This window comes from Parus major, chromosome 5, assembly GCF_001522545.3.
Source record: "Parus major isolate Abel chromosome 5, Parus_major1.1, whole genome shotgun sequence".
NCBI classification, from domain to species: domain Eukaryota; kingdom Metazoa; phylum Chordata; class Aves; order Passeriformes; family Paridae; genus Parus; species Parus major.
The window spans coordinates 47,656,192-47,671,699 of NC_031774.1; the positions used below are offsets into that span (position 1 = coordinate 47,656,192).

The 15,508-nt window shown below is 42.2% G+C and overlaps 1 protein-coding gene across 3 annotated transcripts in view; it reads right to left on the minus strand.

The window, feature by feature from the left end:
* The window catches only part of SYNE3 (spectrin repeat containing nuclear envelope family member 3), a 62,333-nt gene extending 48,187 nt beyond the window's left edge, over positions 1 to 14,146 (minus strand). The window contains exon 1 of one of the 3 annotated variants that reach the window (XM_019007017.2): positions 14,068 to 14,146. Coding sequence is in view for 2 of the 3 variants with exons in the window: in XM_015630990.3 (XP_015486476.1) it covers positions 5,011 to 5,092 (82 nt within the window). In the remaining variant the exon portion in view is untranslated. Of the gene's footprint in view, positions 1 to 5,010; positions 5,142 to 14,067 lie in introns of those variants that run through there. The other 2 variants (XM_015630990.3, XM_015630989.2) reach the window with 2 other exon arrangements.
* Between the last annotated feature and the right edge of the window lie 1,362 nt (positions 14,147 to 15,508).

Here is a 15,508-nt window from a genome sequence, read left to right on the forward strand (position 1 = left end):
GCACTCACCCATATCATAGCCTCTTCCTCTCCCTTACAAAACAAACCACAGGAAATCAATAGCTAAAGCAAGACATTCTGCCACAACATGATCACACCCAACAATATTCTCTTTGCTACCAAAAACTGAAAAGCAGAGACATGTTCGGTGCAGGCAAACTCTCAAAAAAAAAATGCCTGATTTTTTTTCCAGCCATTTGTTTAAAAACTAATTTCAGACTTTGGAGAGAGCCAGTACAAGTGGGATATCTTTTTGTTTCCTAAGACTGCTGGGGACCAGATCTAAAAAGCCATTTCCTTTAAAAAAGGGTTTGAAATTTAAAAATGGTTTTATACCCAAATGGAATCACAGCATACAAGTAAGGTAGAATTGGGTCCTGGGACCATCTTCCCTTCTAGGGAGTGATCATCAATGGATCTGATCACAGTGTTTTTATTTTTTATTTCAATCTTCAAGTCATTTGGAAGTAAAAAGAGTAAGTGAGGACTTGTAATTACAAATCTCTCCCCATTCCATACTCTCCACACCCAAACTTCTGCATTTCCAGGTCACTAGGAGATGGGTTGGTCTATCATGATTCCATTAGATAAGTAAAATGCAGGGTTTAGCTCCGGTTTACAACTTTTTTTTACCATCAAGGAGACAGAGTATCTGTATTAGATAACTGCCTGGTTTAGATTTTGCTTTTCTATCCCCACATTATTGAGGTAAAAACAATCTTTAGAGCATTTATTCAGTCAGCCCTCCTGGGAAGTAAGACTATCCTATCCCTTTTACAGATAACAATTTGGGTTCAAAGGCACTTTGTTTCTTGCCTCTAAGCAATAAGGAAATACTTGAAAGGACAAGAACAAAGTCGAAGATTCTGTTAATAAATGCTGCAGAGGGTGATTTTCAGCCTTTTCTAATCTGACACATTTCAAGTGTCTCTGCTGAGATGTAGATATCTTTTTAGTGACTTCAAACTTAATGACAAGAGCCTTCATTTTCCTAGTTACCATTCACAGACACTTTAGTCTGGGAAATAACAGGTTAAACACCTCTGCTCTATAACTTCAGCAGAGATTCTTCAGGTCCAGGGAATCTGATGGGTAAATTACCCAAAAGATAACTGTGGGTTTACCAGCAATCTACATCTTGAGCAGCTGAGGATAAGTTCCCAAGTAGATTTGGTTTCCACTTTTGTCACCTCCCTGAGTTTTACCATCAGTCAGCCAGCAAAAAAGCCCTGCAAGCCAACAGCATTTGCTTCACAGTCTCTGGAGACTAGAATTTATGTATTCAATTATCTCCCACTTGCTCTCCACAGACTGTATGATCCCTCAGTACTGGGTGCCAGTCACAGACAGCACCGATACACTGACTAGTAAACCTCTGTGGTATCTGCCCCTTGGCTAGAGATCAGTGAACAATTCAGAGTGAATAATATATCTGATAAATCATTCCTCTTTTGCTGGTCATATTCTTGTGTACAGACAACCTCATTTTCTCAAAGGTGTGGTTATCCCTAATTGCCAAATATACTTTGCAAATTAGTTTTGCTCTGCAGACTGTTCCCAAGTAACTCTTCCTGGCAATCCTTAATACCCCAGCTGTGCTGCTTAGTTTTGGTTTGGCATCACAACCCTAATGAGAAATTTCCCATCTTCCTTGCTAGCTGGGAACATCTCTCCTTGTTTGTGTGCAGTTTGTCACATGGCAGCTCCCAAGGGCCAGTGTCACAATCAGGACTCCCGAGTGTTAAGTCACATACGATGAGCGTGCTGTCACAGCACCCTCGGTGAGCAGATGTGCCCTACAGTTACAAGGACAATACCTCTGTCCCAAACAGATTACAGAGGACAAGTTGGAAGGGGTCTGGCAATGAAAGCAAAGCATCAGTGTGTATTTAAGGACATGGAGTGATGGAGGGAAGAAAGGGCTGTCAGAGCCTTCAGCTGCATTGCCACTGCTCTGTGCAAGCTGCAGTGCTTCCACCACCCATGCCCTCCACCCATCCTTTGGAACCAGAGATACTCAGAGACCCTAAGCCCAGCTGGAGCATGTGGCCTCAGCATGGGCTGGATCTCACACCAGGAAAGGGATTCACTGCACTGAACCCAGGCTGTGGTGGGACACCCTGGGGTAGCAGCCCCGCAATTCCACAGGGTGTCAGTGTGAGAGAGGGGCACTTCCAGGCAAGGAACCATACCAGAGGTGGGATAATTCACCTTCTTCAGGAATTCAGTGTTCTGAAGTGGTCCACAGATGCAATATGCTCAGGGCTACAGGATGTCAATCTGTCTGCAAGTCTGTATTCTTTCCTATTCCACATCACTGTTTCCACATCTGGATCTGGGGTGTTTTCACACATGCAGTTTTTTCCCCTTACAAGATCAGTGTTAAAATATTTTTTTTTACTATCATTTGACTATTCCACCTCTGAGTGTGTAACTTGGAGCACTAAGCACACGGCTTTTAAACTAATAAATCTTTAGAGTCAAGTATATACCGGAAATATTTCTTAGAAACAAAGCCACTTGCAAGTACTTTGCAAGTGTGCTTTAAGAGCACAGGTCTTTTGTCCCATTTAAAACAGCTGAAGGACTAACTCTCCAAGACAAGATTTTTCAGATATCTCTTTCAAAACATTATCAATTCAGTTACACTAATGATACATTTATACAGCGAAAGTGAGACTTATGGAATTGAAAAAAAAAAAAAAAGTAGCAAGTAGGACAATACTAATTTTAAACACTAAAGCTGTTGATTAAGAGTTATTTTCTTGGGATCATAGCATATGGCTATGGAAAAAAATAGCAGATTTTAATTTGCATGAAACAGAAAGATCTGTTTATATAGAGAAAAAAAAAACCAACTCCTGAAAGAGATGAACACTTGAAATGCTGTCAAGAACATACAGGAGGCTACACCTAAACAGTAAACAGCTATACCTAAACATTCAGCACTCTGTACATAATTAAAAGTACTATTTGCATTAATCTGATAATGCCAAGCTTTATATTGCAAAACATCAATGGTTTGTGTTCAGAGAAACCCACAGGCAAACACGACCTGCCTGTCCCAAACAAAACACACTATTGGAACCACCAGCAACCTCATTCCCAAGCTCAGAAACAAAGTAGACCACTGCAAAAACGGTGCTTATAAATTAATTTCGAGTGGTTGAGAACATTTTTGGAATTGAATTAACAGGCTGCTTTCTCGTGACTCATTTTTGCCTGAACCACTGCAGTTTCCACGTCTTTGTCACCCTGCCTCCGTGTGAGCTGGCCAGGCGCTGTGGGTTGAGGAGCAGAGCCACATCTGGTCTGGCTGCACAGACCCCTCCGTGCAGGAAGAACGCCTTTTTAGCAGCCTTCTAAGCCTGATCCGGGACTGCGGTCCTGCAGGCTATAAACCCAGAGGGGATCTGAACCTGCTCCTACTCAGATTCATCAAAGCTCGAGCAAAGAGCGAAGCGGCAGCAGGAGCCAGCAGCGAGCGCGTTTGTCAGCAGCCATCCCCCAGCGAGAGGGACAGAGAGTGTTTAAAGCTGTGACCGCAGATAAACACCGTGCTGAGCTGCACAAGTAAAGCCAGTGGTTTTCTTTTCACTCCTATCGTCCACTAGCAAGTGCCTTTTAGAAACGGAGTACTGCGAGGTTTGAAGAGATGAGGCAGCTCCGCTCCATCCGGACCCAAGGGGCCCTCAGGGCGTGCTGCTTCTCAGCCAGTTTGAAAATTCCACCCTAAATATACCGGGCCGTACCCCTGGGGCTGCCGGAGAGCTAACACAGAGACACAGCAACAGCGGTCCGCATCAGCCAGGGGTTTGCACACACACACGGGCACACGCAGCACTACCTACTCTCAAATACTTGGAAGAAGGAAAAGGTATAAAGCTACAGATTTGTTTAACCCGAGTAATTCTACTAGAAGGAGTAACAGACATCATGACACAAACTCAACTTTGGTCTAAAAGAAATAATAATATCTTCCCACTAGTCTCCAAAGGTATCTTCTAAAGATAACGCAAACACCTGCTGTATCTTAAAGGCATTTCATATCACTGAAATTTTTCTCCACTATTTCCCTTTCAATTTACAGCTCAGGCATCAGCAGGTACCTTGCAAAAGGTTGATTCATAAAACAGGAGAAAACAGTTATCTTCCTGAAGTATGTCCAGCTCTGATGAGGACAATTGCTGAAGCACCACAGAGCAGAGCCTCCAGTGACCTTGTTTGGGTTCACTGAGCACAGCACAAGCCACACTGTTTGTGCAAACTATGCTCCCTAGTTAAACAATAAATCTGAATTTCTTTAGTCTCCATTTTTTCACCTATTGCATACCCCCAGGTCACGTTTCAACAGGTATAAATGCGACCTTAAACCACACTTCAGGGAAGGGATCTCAGCAGTCCCAGTTCAGCAAACATTTTGGGGCTGTAAGAGCTGATATCATGTCTTGAGCACCAGCCACACTCCCAGCTCCTAACAGACTCTCTCTATTAACTTCACCGACTGTCCCTTATCTCCAGCCCTTCTGGTGCACACCACAGTAGGGATATTTTGGCTTCCTTTCTCCTGCCTTACATCAAGGAGTTCCCCATCCTGGCCTGCTGCTTACAAAACAATTTATCAGGCCTCATTTCACTGCAGTGGGCCCTCACCCTTGGGCCCTCCCACCCTTGGCCCTGGCACCAGGCAGGAGGGGAGCCGTGGGCTGGCTCTGGAGAGAAGCGCGCTAATGGGCCGATCCTGGCGCCTTCACCAGCCGTGTGCTGCCACAACCCTCACTCATGGCTCTCCTGCAGCAGGCCAGTGACTTCTGTTTCCCCTTTCGCTAGAATTCAAATCCTTGAGATTTCAAAACACTTTATATCTTTAACACTTCCACGTCTCTGGCAAATTTAATGCAAAGCAGAAAATGAGTGCAAAACATGTTAGGAGCCAAAAGACACAGACACACTGCCTGTCACAACTGTCTCACTACATTATGAAATAAAAGTAACCTTGTAAAAACCTTACCAAAATCCTGGGAAATCTGGTAAAAGGAGTAGGTAAAAGTCTGTGGTGATTCAATCAAAGTTTCCTGATGGGTTCCCAGCATGGTAACCACAATCCAGCCTGGCCTCCACTGGGCGTTAGAACAGCAATTTGGCACAGCTGGCAGCACCAGTAAGTCTGGCACGAAGAGAAACCAGTGGCTTCCTCCTTACTAGCATAGGAGGAAGCACAGGACTTCCTCTCTGCCTCCTCCCGTGCTGTGGGAGTGAAAGAGGAGATGGCAATCCAAAGATATACCAGTGCAGAAACAAAATGAAAAAAAAAAGAAAGAAAAGAAGCCCAGAGCAGGGCATGCAGTCACTGTTTAAAACGTAGGTGAGATTTAAATAGCAATAATCCCCAGAAACTATCTAGTTCAGGTCATCAACTAACAAGCTGGTTAATTCCTGTAAGGATTAATGCTTGAAATTATTATGTCTGACAGATGTTTGCTGAATGGGAACTACTCAAGAATATACAGGATGAAGACCAGTGAGAAGTAAAAGTGCAAACAGGTACATCAGAGCTGAGATTTCAGAAATCATTAACTCATGCTCTAACGTAATAGTAATTTTCCACTTCTTCCACTTATTTTTTTACTCTCAAGGTCCTAGCTGGAAATTCCCTTCACATACTGACACACTATTCTAGATTCTGCTCTCAGTTACAATCATGCAAGACAAAAAGGAGGTCAGCTGATATTTTCAGGAAATACCTCTGCTGCACAATTTGGCTGAATGGAATATACTTTGTAGGCATTAGCTGTCCCTCATGACGGAGCAGATGAAGGATGAATTCTCCTTTCCTAATTCCCCAAAACTATTGGAAAATATAAAGCAGCATTCTCCCTTGATTAATTAAGATCCTGCTTTTAGACATTCACTAAAACCCACTACTGGTGCATCTAGATCCAGTGGTGAAGATCTAACACACTCCAGGACCAAAACGGAGGCCACTTACTCAAGTTAGTGTAAATCCAAAGCAAGTCCATAAGGCAAACAATCTCTCAATGTTTTTAATTGCTGTGTGTCATACTTTATACTACACTGAGCAGCATTTCTAGAATTACAACTAATATGGAGGAGAGGTGGATAAATCAATGAAAGTAAAACATGGGGGGAAAAGTTGGCTTGAATTCTACCTCCAAATTAGAAGCTACATGTAAAAACAGGGATAAAACTTTGAGTCTCTCCACCCTTTTGGAATCAGCACAAAAGAAGAGCATGGGAAAAAACTGAAGAGAGGAACAAAGATGGATGAAAACCTAGGTGGAAGAACAAAAGTGGAACAGAAAATGTTTATCAAGCTAGCCCTGTGAAGCTGCTAATACAGAGAAATAACTGAAGACCAGCAATCTCAGACAAGCTGTGGCCCCTACGTGCAGTGGTGACCTCAGCACCGGCAACCAAACAGAATTTTGGTGAAAAAAACCCCAAGGGACAGAAGAGGAGAAACATCTTAAGAGTTAGCAATGCTGTGCTGATTGTACCTCTAGAGAGTGAAATGATATACCAGCTATTTTCCAATTGTCTTGTTAACCTTTTGCTAATATGAACAATCCTTAGAACGATATTAATATCTCATAACACATCAGGATAAGAACATCTCAAAACACATAGGCATGCAGACTAAACTATATGATGCCTAGGGGATGTAAACTGGAGATTGGTCCACATGTCTGAAAGTCAAATCACAGTTGTTTTAGAATTATGTTGTCTGAAGGGGAGGTTTTAAATGCCTATAAGTGAACCCCTTTATCACTTTTCCCTTGTTCTCTCTCTCCTGTAGTATTTCCATAGTCACTGCAAATTTGCCACAGTCCTGATAAAAAAAAAAAAAAAAAATTAAAAAAACACACTGAAACTAATAGTACTGAGGAAGCAAAGCATACATGGCTAACATCAGCTGTGCATAGCAGCTTCTAAAATAAGGTAAGAATCAGTCTCTTTGGATGACTAATCTAGAAGGCAAAGGAGCTCCTCTGGTGAGTACAGACAGCGACAAGCTAGAGGCAAAAATGAGAGGCTCAAACTAACACTGAAAAATGCAGCATTCCCCACAAAACTTTCTGTAAGTTAATATCACAACATATGTAAAATATATATAAATACCACATTACCATTTGAGCATAATTCCCTTTAGAGCAAACTTGATTTTATATTTTTCCATATTTTTAAAGGAAACCAGGTTCAGCAAAATGTTCCAAATGTCCCCACAACATCTGACCTGGCATTCTCTTCTATCCCGTACAAAGAAGTCCATTTTCAGTTTCAGCAAGGGATGAAACTGTTTTTCCCACTCTTCTGGCTAGCTATCATTTTTGTTACGGAAGTGGAAAGCATTTGAATGGCCCCTTCTTCGGTGTGACATGTCGAAGTTCAAACATGGATTCAGGATTCAGTTACATCTGTAACTGTGGTAACATCTGCTGTAGCTGTAACTCTTGTAACACATCTGTTGGATGATCTTAGATTACCCGGCAGCCCACCGGCACTGCGAAGGAAACATTTCTGCAAATGCAGTGCAGCCCATGGAGTTAAATGACTACACTGCCCCACTGATTAATCTACTGTAAGTGATACTCTGGGCAGAATGGCCTCATTGCCCACTAACAGTCTTCATCTTCAAGCAGGCAGTGATGATTTGTCCTCTAACTGCTCAGGAGACAGACGTCGTCACCCCAGCAGGGTTGCAAGGGTTATAAATTATAAAGTGTTGTCTGAGCTCTGACAAAGAGCTATGAAACCCCTCAGATAGGAAACAGAGCAGCAGTGTGGAAATTTTTCTTCAACCATAGCAACTGTGTTATATATTCTTACTACTCTGCAGATCATATTTCTAACTATATTTTAGTGTGAATTAGAATAACATTGATAGAAAGGGACTGTCAGTGCAAGTACTTCTCACCAAAGAATCTGGTTTGGAGTTGCTGTGAAAGGACTTCTCAGAAAAGAAACACATCAAGCTATCAGGTTGTCCTAAGTACTGGGCTCGGAGGCACTGTCAGGGATAGCACAGACAGGTGTCAAGCTCTTGATCTCTCTTTTTACACCGTTTCACTCTGTGTAAATAATGAATTGCTATGAAGAACCTCATCATTATGCACAGCCTAATGATTCAGGTGTCCCACCTGGTAAGCTGAGCATCTTAAAGGTCTGGCTTATCATTATGCTCTGTTCCATTCAACAAGGAAAAACAAAAAACAAAACAAACAAACAAACGAGTATTTTGATTTACCAGCTAGCATTAAAAGAAACAAACAAAAATACTCAACCCACATACCAAACCAAACTCTGAAAAATGTCAGATCTGACCTGAGCAAGATTAAAAGAACCAAAAAGTGGGTCAGCTGCTGATATAGTTGCTTAACTGAGAAAAACATCTATTTGCAAATCCCCAAACTAAGGTGTAACCTGCTAGTAGCAATAACAGCACTTCACAAATACCAGTGATAGCTGACATAGGAAGGGCACTATAGAAAACAATTACCTTCAGAGCACTGAAGCACATCCAGGTAGATTCCTCAACACTGACTAACAACAGCTATTCAACAATACAAGTATTAAAAAAAAAAATAAAAATGGGGCCGTGACATTTTAAGTATTGGGATTAAAAGTGTCGACATAATTACTTATAAAAATGGCTTTTATAAACACCTTCAGCTGTTTCATCAGACAGCAAATACTACCTCACTCTGCAGACCAGAGTGACAGCACCAGCTCTACTGCATCATGAGGTATTCACAGAATCACAGAATGGCTGAGCTTGGAATGGAGCACTGGAGCTCATCTCATCCAACCTCCCTGTCAGTCTGGGTCCCCTAGTAAAGAATGTTACTCAGGATTGTGTCCAGATTACTTTTGAGTCTATCCAGAGGAGACTCTGCAACCTTTCTAGGCAACCTATACTATCACAATATACAATAGCTGGAGAAACAAAGACCTGAGGGGAGAAATAAAGTAATGCTGAAGGCAAAAATACCTTTAGGGTTGCTAGTAGATCCATCCCAAACACGAATTTCTCTTGTAGAAAAAAATCAAACAAAACCAAACCAATCAACCAATAGAACCCCCTGCCCCAAAAAACCAACCAAACAAAAAATAACAATGAAAACCCCCAAACAAAAATAACCCAAAACCCCCAAAAAATCCAACCCAAAAATGCTTGAAATATTTTTCTTTTTGTTAGGCTGCAGACATTTTCTGTAGATTGGCATTTCACACCAACAGCGCAACTAATGGAGTCGGCAGGTTTATAATTTGAGAAGACAAGGGAAAATTCCAGGCTCTGGTAAAGCCAAGGGCAATACTGTCACAGAGCCAAGATTTCTACCCTGACTCCTGTGGACTTACAAGAAAGGTAACAAGTCAATTTTTCCTTGGGTGCTTTCTTAATCTGGCGATCTAAATTAACGCGCGTCTGTGGTGTTTACTGATCCAGTGTTATTAGCCAGCGTTAAAGTCTTAATACTTCACACAAAGCCTGTGCTTAACTTGCTGCACCAATACACCAATTCTGCTGACTTACATAAGAAACATCACCTACTTTTGCCCAATGCTGACATCTGCCATTCATATAACCACTACCAAAGACTCGAGTGCTCATGCAAAGACTCTTGCATTAAGAAAAATCAGTCATCTAAGCTAAAGGAAATGCACAGCCTGGGGAAGAACTGACAGCTTCAGAACTGACAGAAATGATTTATTTTACTTAGTTATATAAACTTTAAGGCAGGAGGATATTTTCTCACATGACCCTGTCTTTGCATGTAGCTGATTGAAAATGCAGTGGGTACATCAGTACACTTTCCCCCTTCAGCTTCCCTGAACTCCTTCAGGCTACACTGACAACAGGGTACAGAGCCTGGGTAAAGACCAGCTGTTACATCTCAAACTGCTCCTCAGTCAGAAACAACACATGTTTTTATGATACAATTGCCTCATTATAATGGCAGGAAAATAACACAAGCCAATGTAATGCTTTAAATCACACATCACTTCTATGTGAGATGGAGATAAAACACAGCCAAAAGTAACCCCTACACTTTTTTCACTGTTTAATTTATTACTGCTGTTGTGTCAGTCCAGATGAGTGAGTAGGCGAGTCAGTGTGTGAGATAATCTTTTAGGGTGAAAACTCCAATCTTGGTTTTTAAATAAAACCAAGTACCCAGATCCACTGTGGGTGGTTTACTCTGTCACACCTGTGACACCCTCCTGCCTGGTACCTACAACACAGCTGCCACACACATCACGTGTACCCTATGGGATAAGATGTTAGTGTCTCACTTCACAGATGAAGGCACTGGTGCACTCAGCAGCATCTATCATTCAAATGCAGCCTTTGACAGACCCAACAATACACAAAGCATCCAACATCACTGGTCCCATTTTAAACCTCTGACTGTACATGCTCCTTCAAGATCACAGAGCAAACTTGTGGCAGACAAAGCCGCATTAAGGAAGGTTTAGACTGGACATTAGGAAGTACTTCCTGCCTAGCAGGCTGGTCAAACACTGCAATAGGCCTCCTAGAGAGGCTGTCAATGCCCCAAGCCTGTCGCTGTCTGAGGCATTCAGTGCCCTTAATAATATGCTTCAATTTTTGCTCAGCCTCGAAGTCAAGACAGTTTCACCAGGTGATTGTTGTAGGTCTCTTCTATTCTCATTATAATCATAATCAACCACAAGAGGAGCAGTGTGCAGCCTTATGTAAAGTGTGTCTAGGATTCCCTGGTGACAGGCACTCTATCTGCTGCTGTAAGTTCCCCAAGCTTTCCCTCGTGGGGCTCTCATGTTTTACTGTCACGTTTCTCAAAAGGCTTTCTGCATAGCACAACTATAACAGCAGCTATTTCACCTTTCAACACCACTAAATAAACACCAATCAAGAACAAAACAAACAATCCACAGCTTGATACCTGGATTCCAATCAAATTACAATCTCCTGGTTCTCCTGGTTTCCTGCTATCTCTTAATTTCTTCCAGTATGCTTTTTTTATGCACCTGCTCAGTGATGAGGTTGAGGCTGCCCTGTAATCCTCAGTCTATTATAGTCAAAGCAGAAATTCCTTTGAAATACCTTGATATGAAGGACTTCATATGAAGCCCATGTATTTTGTTTAAGTGTAACATAGAAAAGAAGCTTATAACAGCAGAGACATTAAAAGTCAGTTCTCTCTAAGGGAAACAAATGTTTCCACACGTCCCCTTGAAATCAATGCACTTTCCTTGAAATACAGTTTAAGCTGTGTGCACAGAAAGAGATGTCAAAGATTGCTTATAAACCTGATATGGGGTGTCAGTGAGAAGCACCGCTCCTGTCAGACCTTCTTTCCTCAGCATTGAGGTGGGGCCAATTCAGATACCTGAAGTTAAATACCCCAGGGCTCTACTGTCTGAATAGTTTTTCTGTAATTAAGGCAGTACCATCCTGTGATGCAATTTCTCAGCAATACATATGATAAGCAGCAATTCACTCTACTTTAAGTCTACGAAGCAGTGAATCCACAGCAATGTCTAACAGCATGTTGTAGAGTCATCGGTCCTTGTGGAAGCTCCAGCTCTGCAGAAGAGTGTGTAAGAAGCATTCCTAATGTAAGGATCTCCACTTTCAGTTTAAAAGACTCCATTTCCTTGATACTTCAACTGTAATGCCCTCAACAAACACTGGAAAACAAACAAGGAGAGTAAACTCTCAAACAAAGGAACAAGAGTGTGTTTAAGTTGATGCTGACAGCACTGCAGCAAATCATGGAAGTAGTACAAGAAAAGTCTGCATATGTCAATATCAGCCTCAGGCAATAAAATTGCATTTCAGACCAAAATGTAAGGAAAATATAAAGCAGTGACATTTGGGCCCTATAACTAATCAATGTCAGGCTATTTTGAACTTTAAACACTGCATGTGATGGCAGCTGATGACACAATGACACTTTTCAGTTTTTCTCGTGTAATTTCAGACTACTTTAACCAATATTAGCTAAAGGCACTAAATTCCTATCATTCAGTTGTTTGCAGACTTGCATGATCAAAAGGGACCCTGACCACCTCTTTAGCATGTTTTAATTTCATGGAATTGCAGCCTGAAGAAGCTGAGACATTACTGAGCATCAGTAAACACTACCCTAAAAGATACTTTCTTTCAAGAGTAAGAGAATTCCAGTTACTGCACTCCAAAGACAGTGAGAAGGTTTTCAGACAGACTCAAAGCAGTATTGAAGTATTTATTCCAGACTGATGTCAGGTGCCTGATACCTTTGTCTTCATAAAAAACATGCCAAGCAAAAAACTCTTTTGCCAGTTACACCCTCTGTTAACATTCCTGGAGCTCAAGAGTTTTTCCTGGACAATGTGTTTTTTTCCTTCCACATGCCTGAATTACCAGGATTCCCACTTGGCCCTCAGTCCTTATGTGGACATACACAATCCAGTTATAAGGGGACCCTTTCTAAGGACACCATTGCACCTGTCTATATGGTAGAACAAGTCTAAGAGGACACATCAAAGCTGTGCCACAAAACCCTATCTGCAGCTGACAAGGACTAACAGTTAAGAAAACCCAAATCAAAACAGAAATCCAGTATCTTGTCATTGCTACAAATGATCTGGGATTTGTCCTGCCAGAACACATTATTTTGAGTCAGGATGAATGATCACTGCTTTTGCTTGGCTTCATGGGAATTATGCTTATATGATGGCAGTCTTTAAACTTTGAAATTTTGTCAAAATAAAATAAAGACACTAGCAGAGATCATAGAGCTTCTGTGCTTGTGCAAATGTGTGCCTGGTAGAACAAAGACAGGACTTGTGCCCTGGAGATGCAGGGATGTAAAAACAAAGCACTCTGTGACCAGGCCAACTCAGGAAATCAGATCTACAGAACTGTGTTCCTTGGTTAATTAAAAGTATACACTGAACTGTACCAAGGTTCTGTTCACATGTTCAAAATGCAACGTATCATATCAGTGCTACTTGTATTCTTTGAAGTTTTCAGGGGCATTTACTCAGAAAATCCTTCTCCCTTTCTCTTTACAACTTCATTTGCACCAAACATATTATTGCCAAATGGAGGCTGTCAAATATGAATGCATCACTCAGTCACTGAGCTAAAAACTTGGGAAAACTAGCAAGTGTCTGATTTTAGACTTGCTTTTCCCTGTTGGCCTGTTTCTACAAAATTTGCAGGAACTTAATTACTTTGGAGCTGTTCTCCTTATGTCATATTTGGCTGAAACTGGGAAATGGCAAAGAAATATTACATAAGGGACACATACCAAGACTTGTGTGTATGTGTATATATATATATATATATATATATGTGTGTGTATGTGTATATATATATACACATACACACAAGTCTTGGTATGTGTCCCTTATGTAATATATGTATATATGTCCCTTTGTATATATATATATATATATATATATGCAAACTGATAGCAAAAAAACTTGTTTCTAACAGATGCCAGTTATCTTTCTGAAGCTGCAATGCAGGTGTGGAGCATCCCCTCAGGCAGTGGAATTGCTCTCCAAAGTCATGTGCATGCAGGTACAGCCACATTCTGAGGCCAAGCATCCACAAGTGTATACAGCAGATTTGAGGATGATTTGTAAGCCACAGGTAAGTGGAAGAGCACAAAAAATTGCTTTTTCCCAAAGAAAAGCTAGACACTCTGCCTTGAGGTGAGTGCACAAAGGCCACAGAGGACATATGTACCAGGAACAGGACATATGTACAGGCATGGTACAAGTCCTGACCAAGATGAGAGGGAAAGGAGCAGTCAAATATAGCTGAAGGGAAGAACTGGAACTATCAAAATAAATACAAGAGAGGCAAGCACCACAATACCACACCCTGAATGGTAGTTAATTCTGGCTTCCCTGTGAATTTGAGGGGACTCCGGATCTGATGATTCACAAACAACATGGAAACAGCATTGGGTGTAGGGGAAAGCTGCTTTTATAGAGGGACCATCTGCATTGTCAGACTCCATTTCCTGACAACAAGTTTGTAGGGAACAATGTTACTGTGACTCACCAAAATATGTTTGTTTCTTGTGGAACAAAAAGCCGCCAAAGGACTGATTGCAGTAAGTTACATTTCCTTGAGATCCAACTGGCTCACACACTTGGCAGCCACAGAGACTCTGCCAAGCTGATGTACATCTCAACAACTGCAGATTTCAGACACTTTCAGGAAAAGAAGGAAAACACTTGGAGGCAACCAATCAGTTTTTAAAGTTCTGTGGCATTTTTTAAATTCTTTCCCGAGAAAACAAGCACTGTGTACAAAGATTTTCAGATGACGTGCACCATGCCAAGGGCTGAAAAGTAACATTCAAAACTAGCAGCAAGGAAGTGGCAAGAGTAGCATAGTGATTTTATTTTTCGTTAATGATTCAAGACAGACAGGCTTAGATTTGAGGCAAAGAAGACAGCTTTGCTCTGATGAACTTGCAAAATAAAGCAGTGTCTTGCAACCATAATTCTCAAAATTAGTCATAATATACATGCATAATTCCTGCAGATTTTGGTCTGTTAACCTATTTGAGTAGATCTATTTCTATGAATAAAATTTTCCTGGACAAAGATCTAAACTCACACAAGGCCAAGCCAATAAGGATGTGCGAATAAAAAGAGATGGCAGAAAAAAATGTATGAGAAACCAAAACCTTAGTATACCTTGGGGTGTGGGGGAACTTTACATACAGAAGTTACACAGAATGTTAGTTGCTCTTATAATAGAAAAACTGGGAAACTTTCTAACTGTTTAGGAAGAAAATGTGAGAGAAGGTCAAGACTCCCTTAAGGGGAATCAAGCTAGGATGTATCCAATAGGTTTGAAGGGGACAGAAGTGGAAAGGGAGAAGAGGAACAGGGACCTCGCAAACCGCAGTAGAGTCCTGGCAGTGGGGACCTACAGATGAAGAAATGTGACAGTAACGCTGAGCAACCGGCTTTGGCAAGAGCCTGACATCTATCTGAGGAAGAAAAGTTGCAGAATGCAGCTAAGTGCTGAACCAGGCTGGCACTCGTTCCCAGATGCGATTTTCTGAAGGAAGCTAAATAAAAGGCTTCACCCGTTTAGCGTATATTACTTGGGGAGATATGCTGCAGTTACTGCAGCTACGATATTACGCGTACCAGGAGTAGCCGGGGAGCCCTCGTAGTGCCCAGGGAGCTGTCCCGGCAAGGACAAGCCCTGCCGGCAATCGCTCTCTGCGGCCCCGGCGGTGCCCGCTACCCGCGTTAGCCGGGCGGGCTGTCCCGGCGGCGCTTTGCCCCGGCGCGCCGAGCAACAGGAGGCGGCTCTGGAGCTGACAGCGAGCCCTTCCGAGCCGCCCGCCGGCACGGCACGGGACGCTGCAGTCCCAGGCGCCGCCGCCTCCTCGCTTCTCCCTCCCGCAGCCCCCCCAGCACCGGCAACAGGCCCCGAGCAGCGCGGCAGGGCCCGTCGCACTCACCGCCGCGGCACCGCC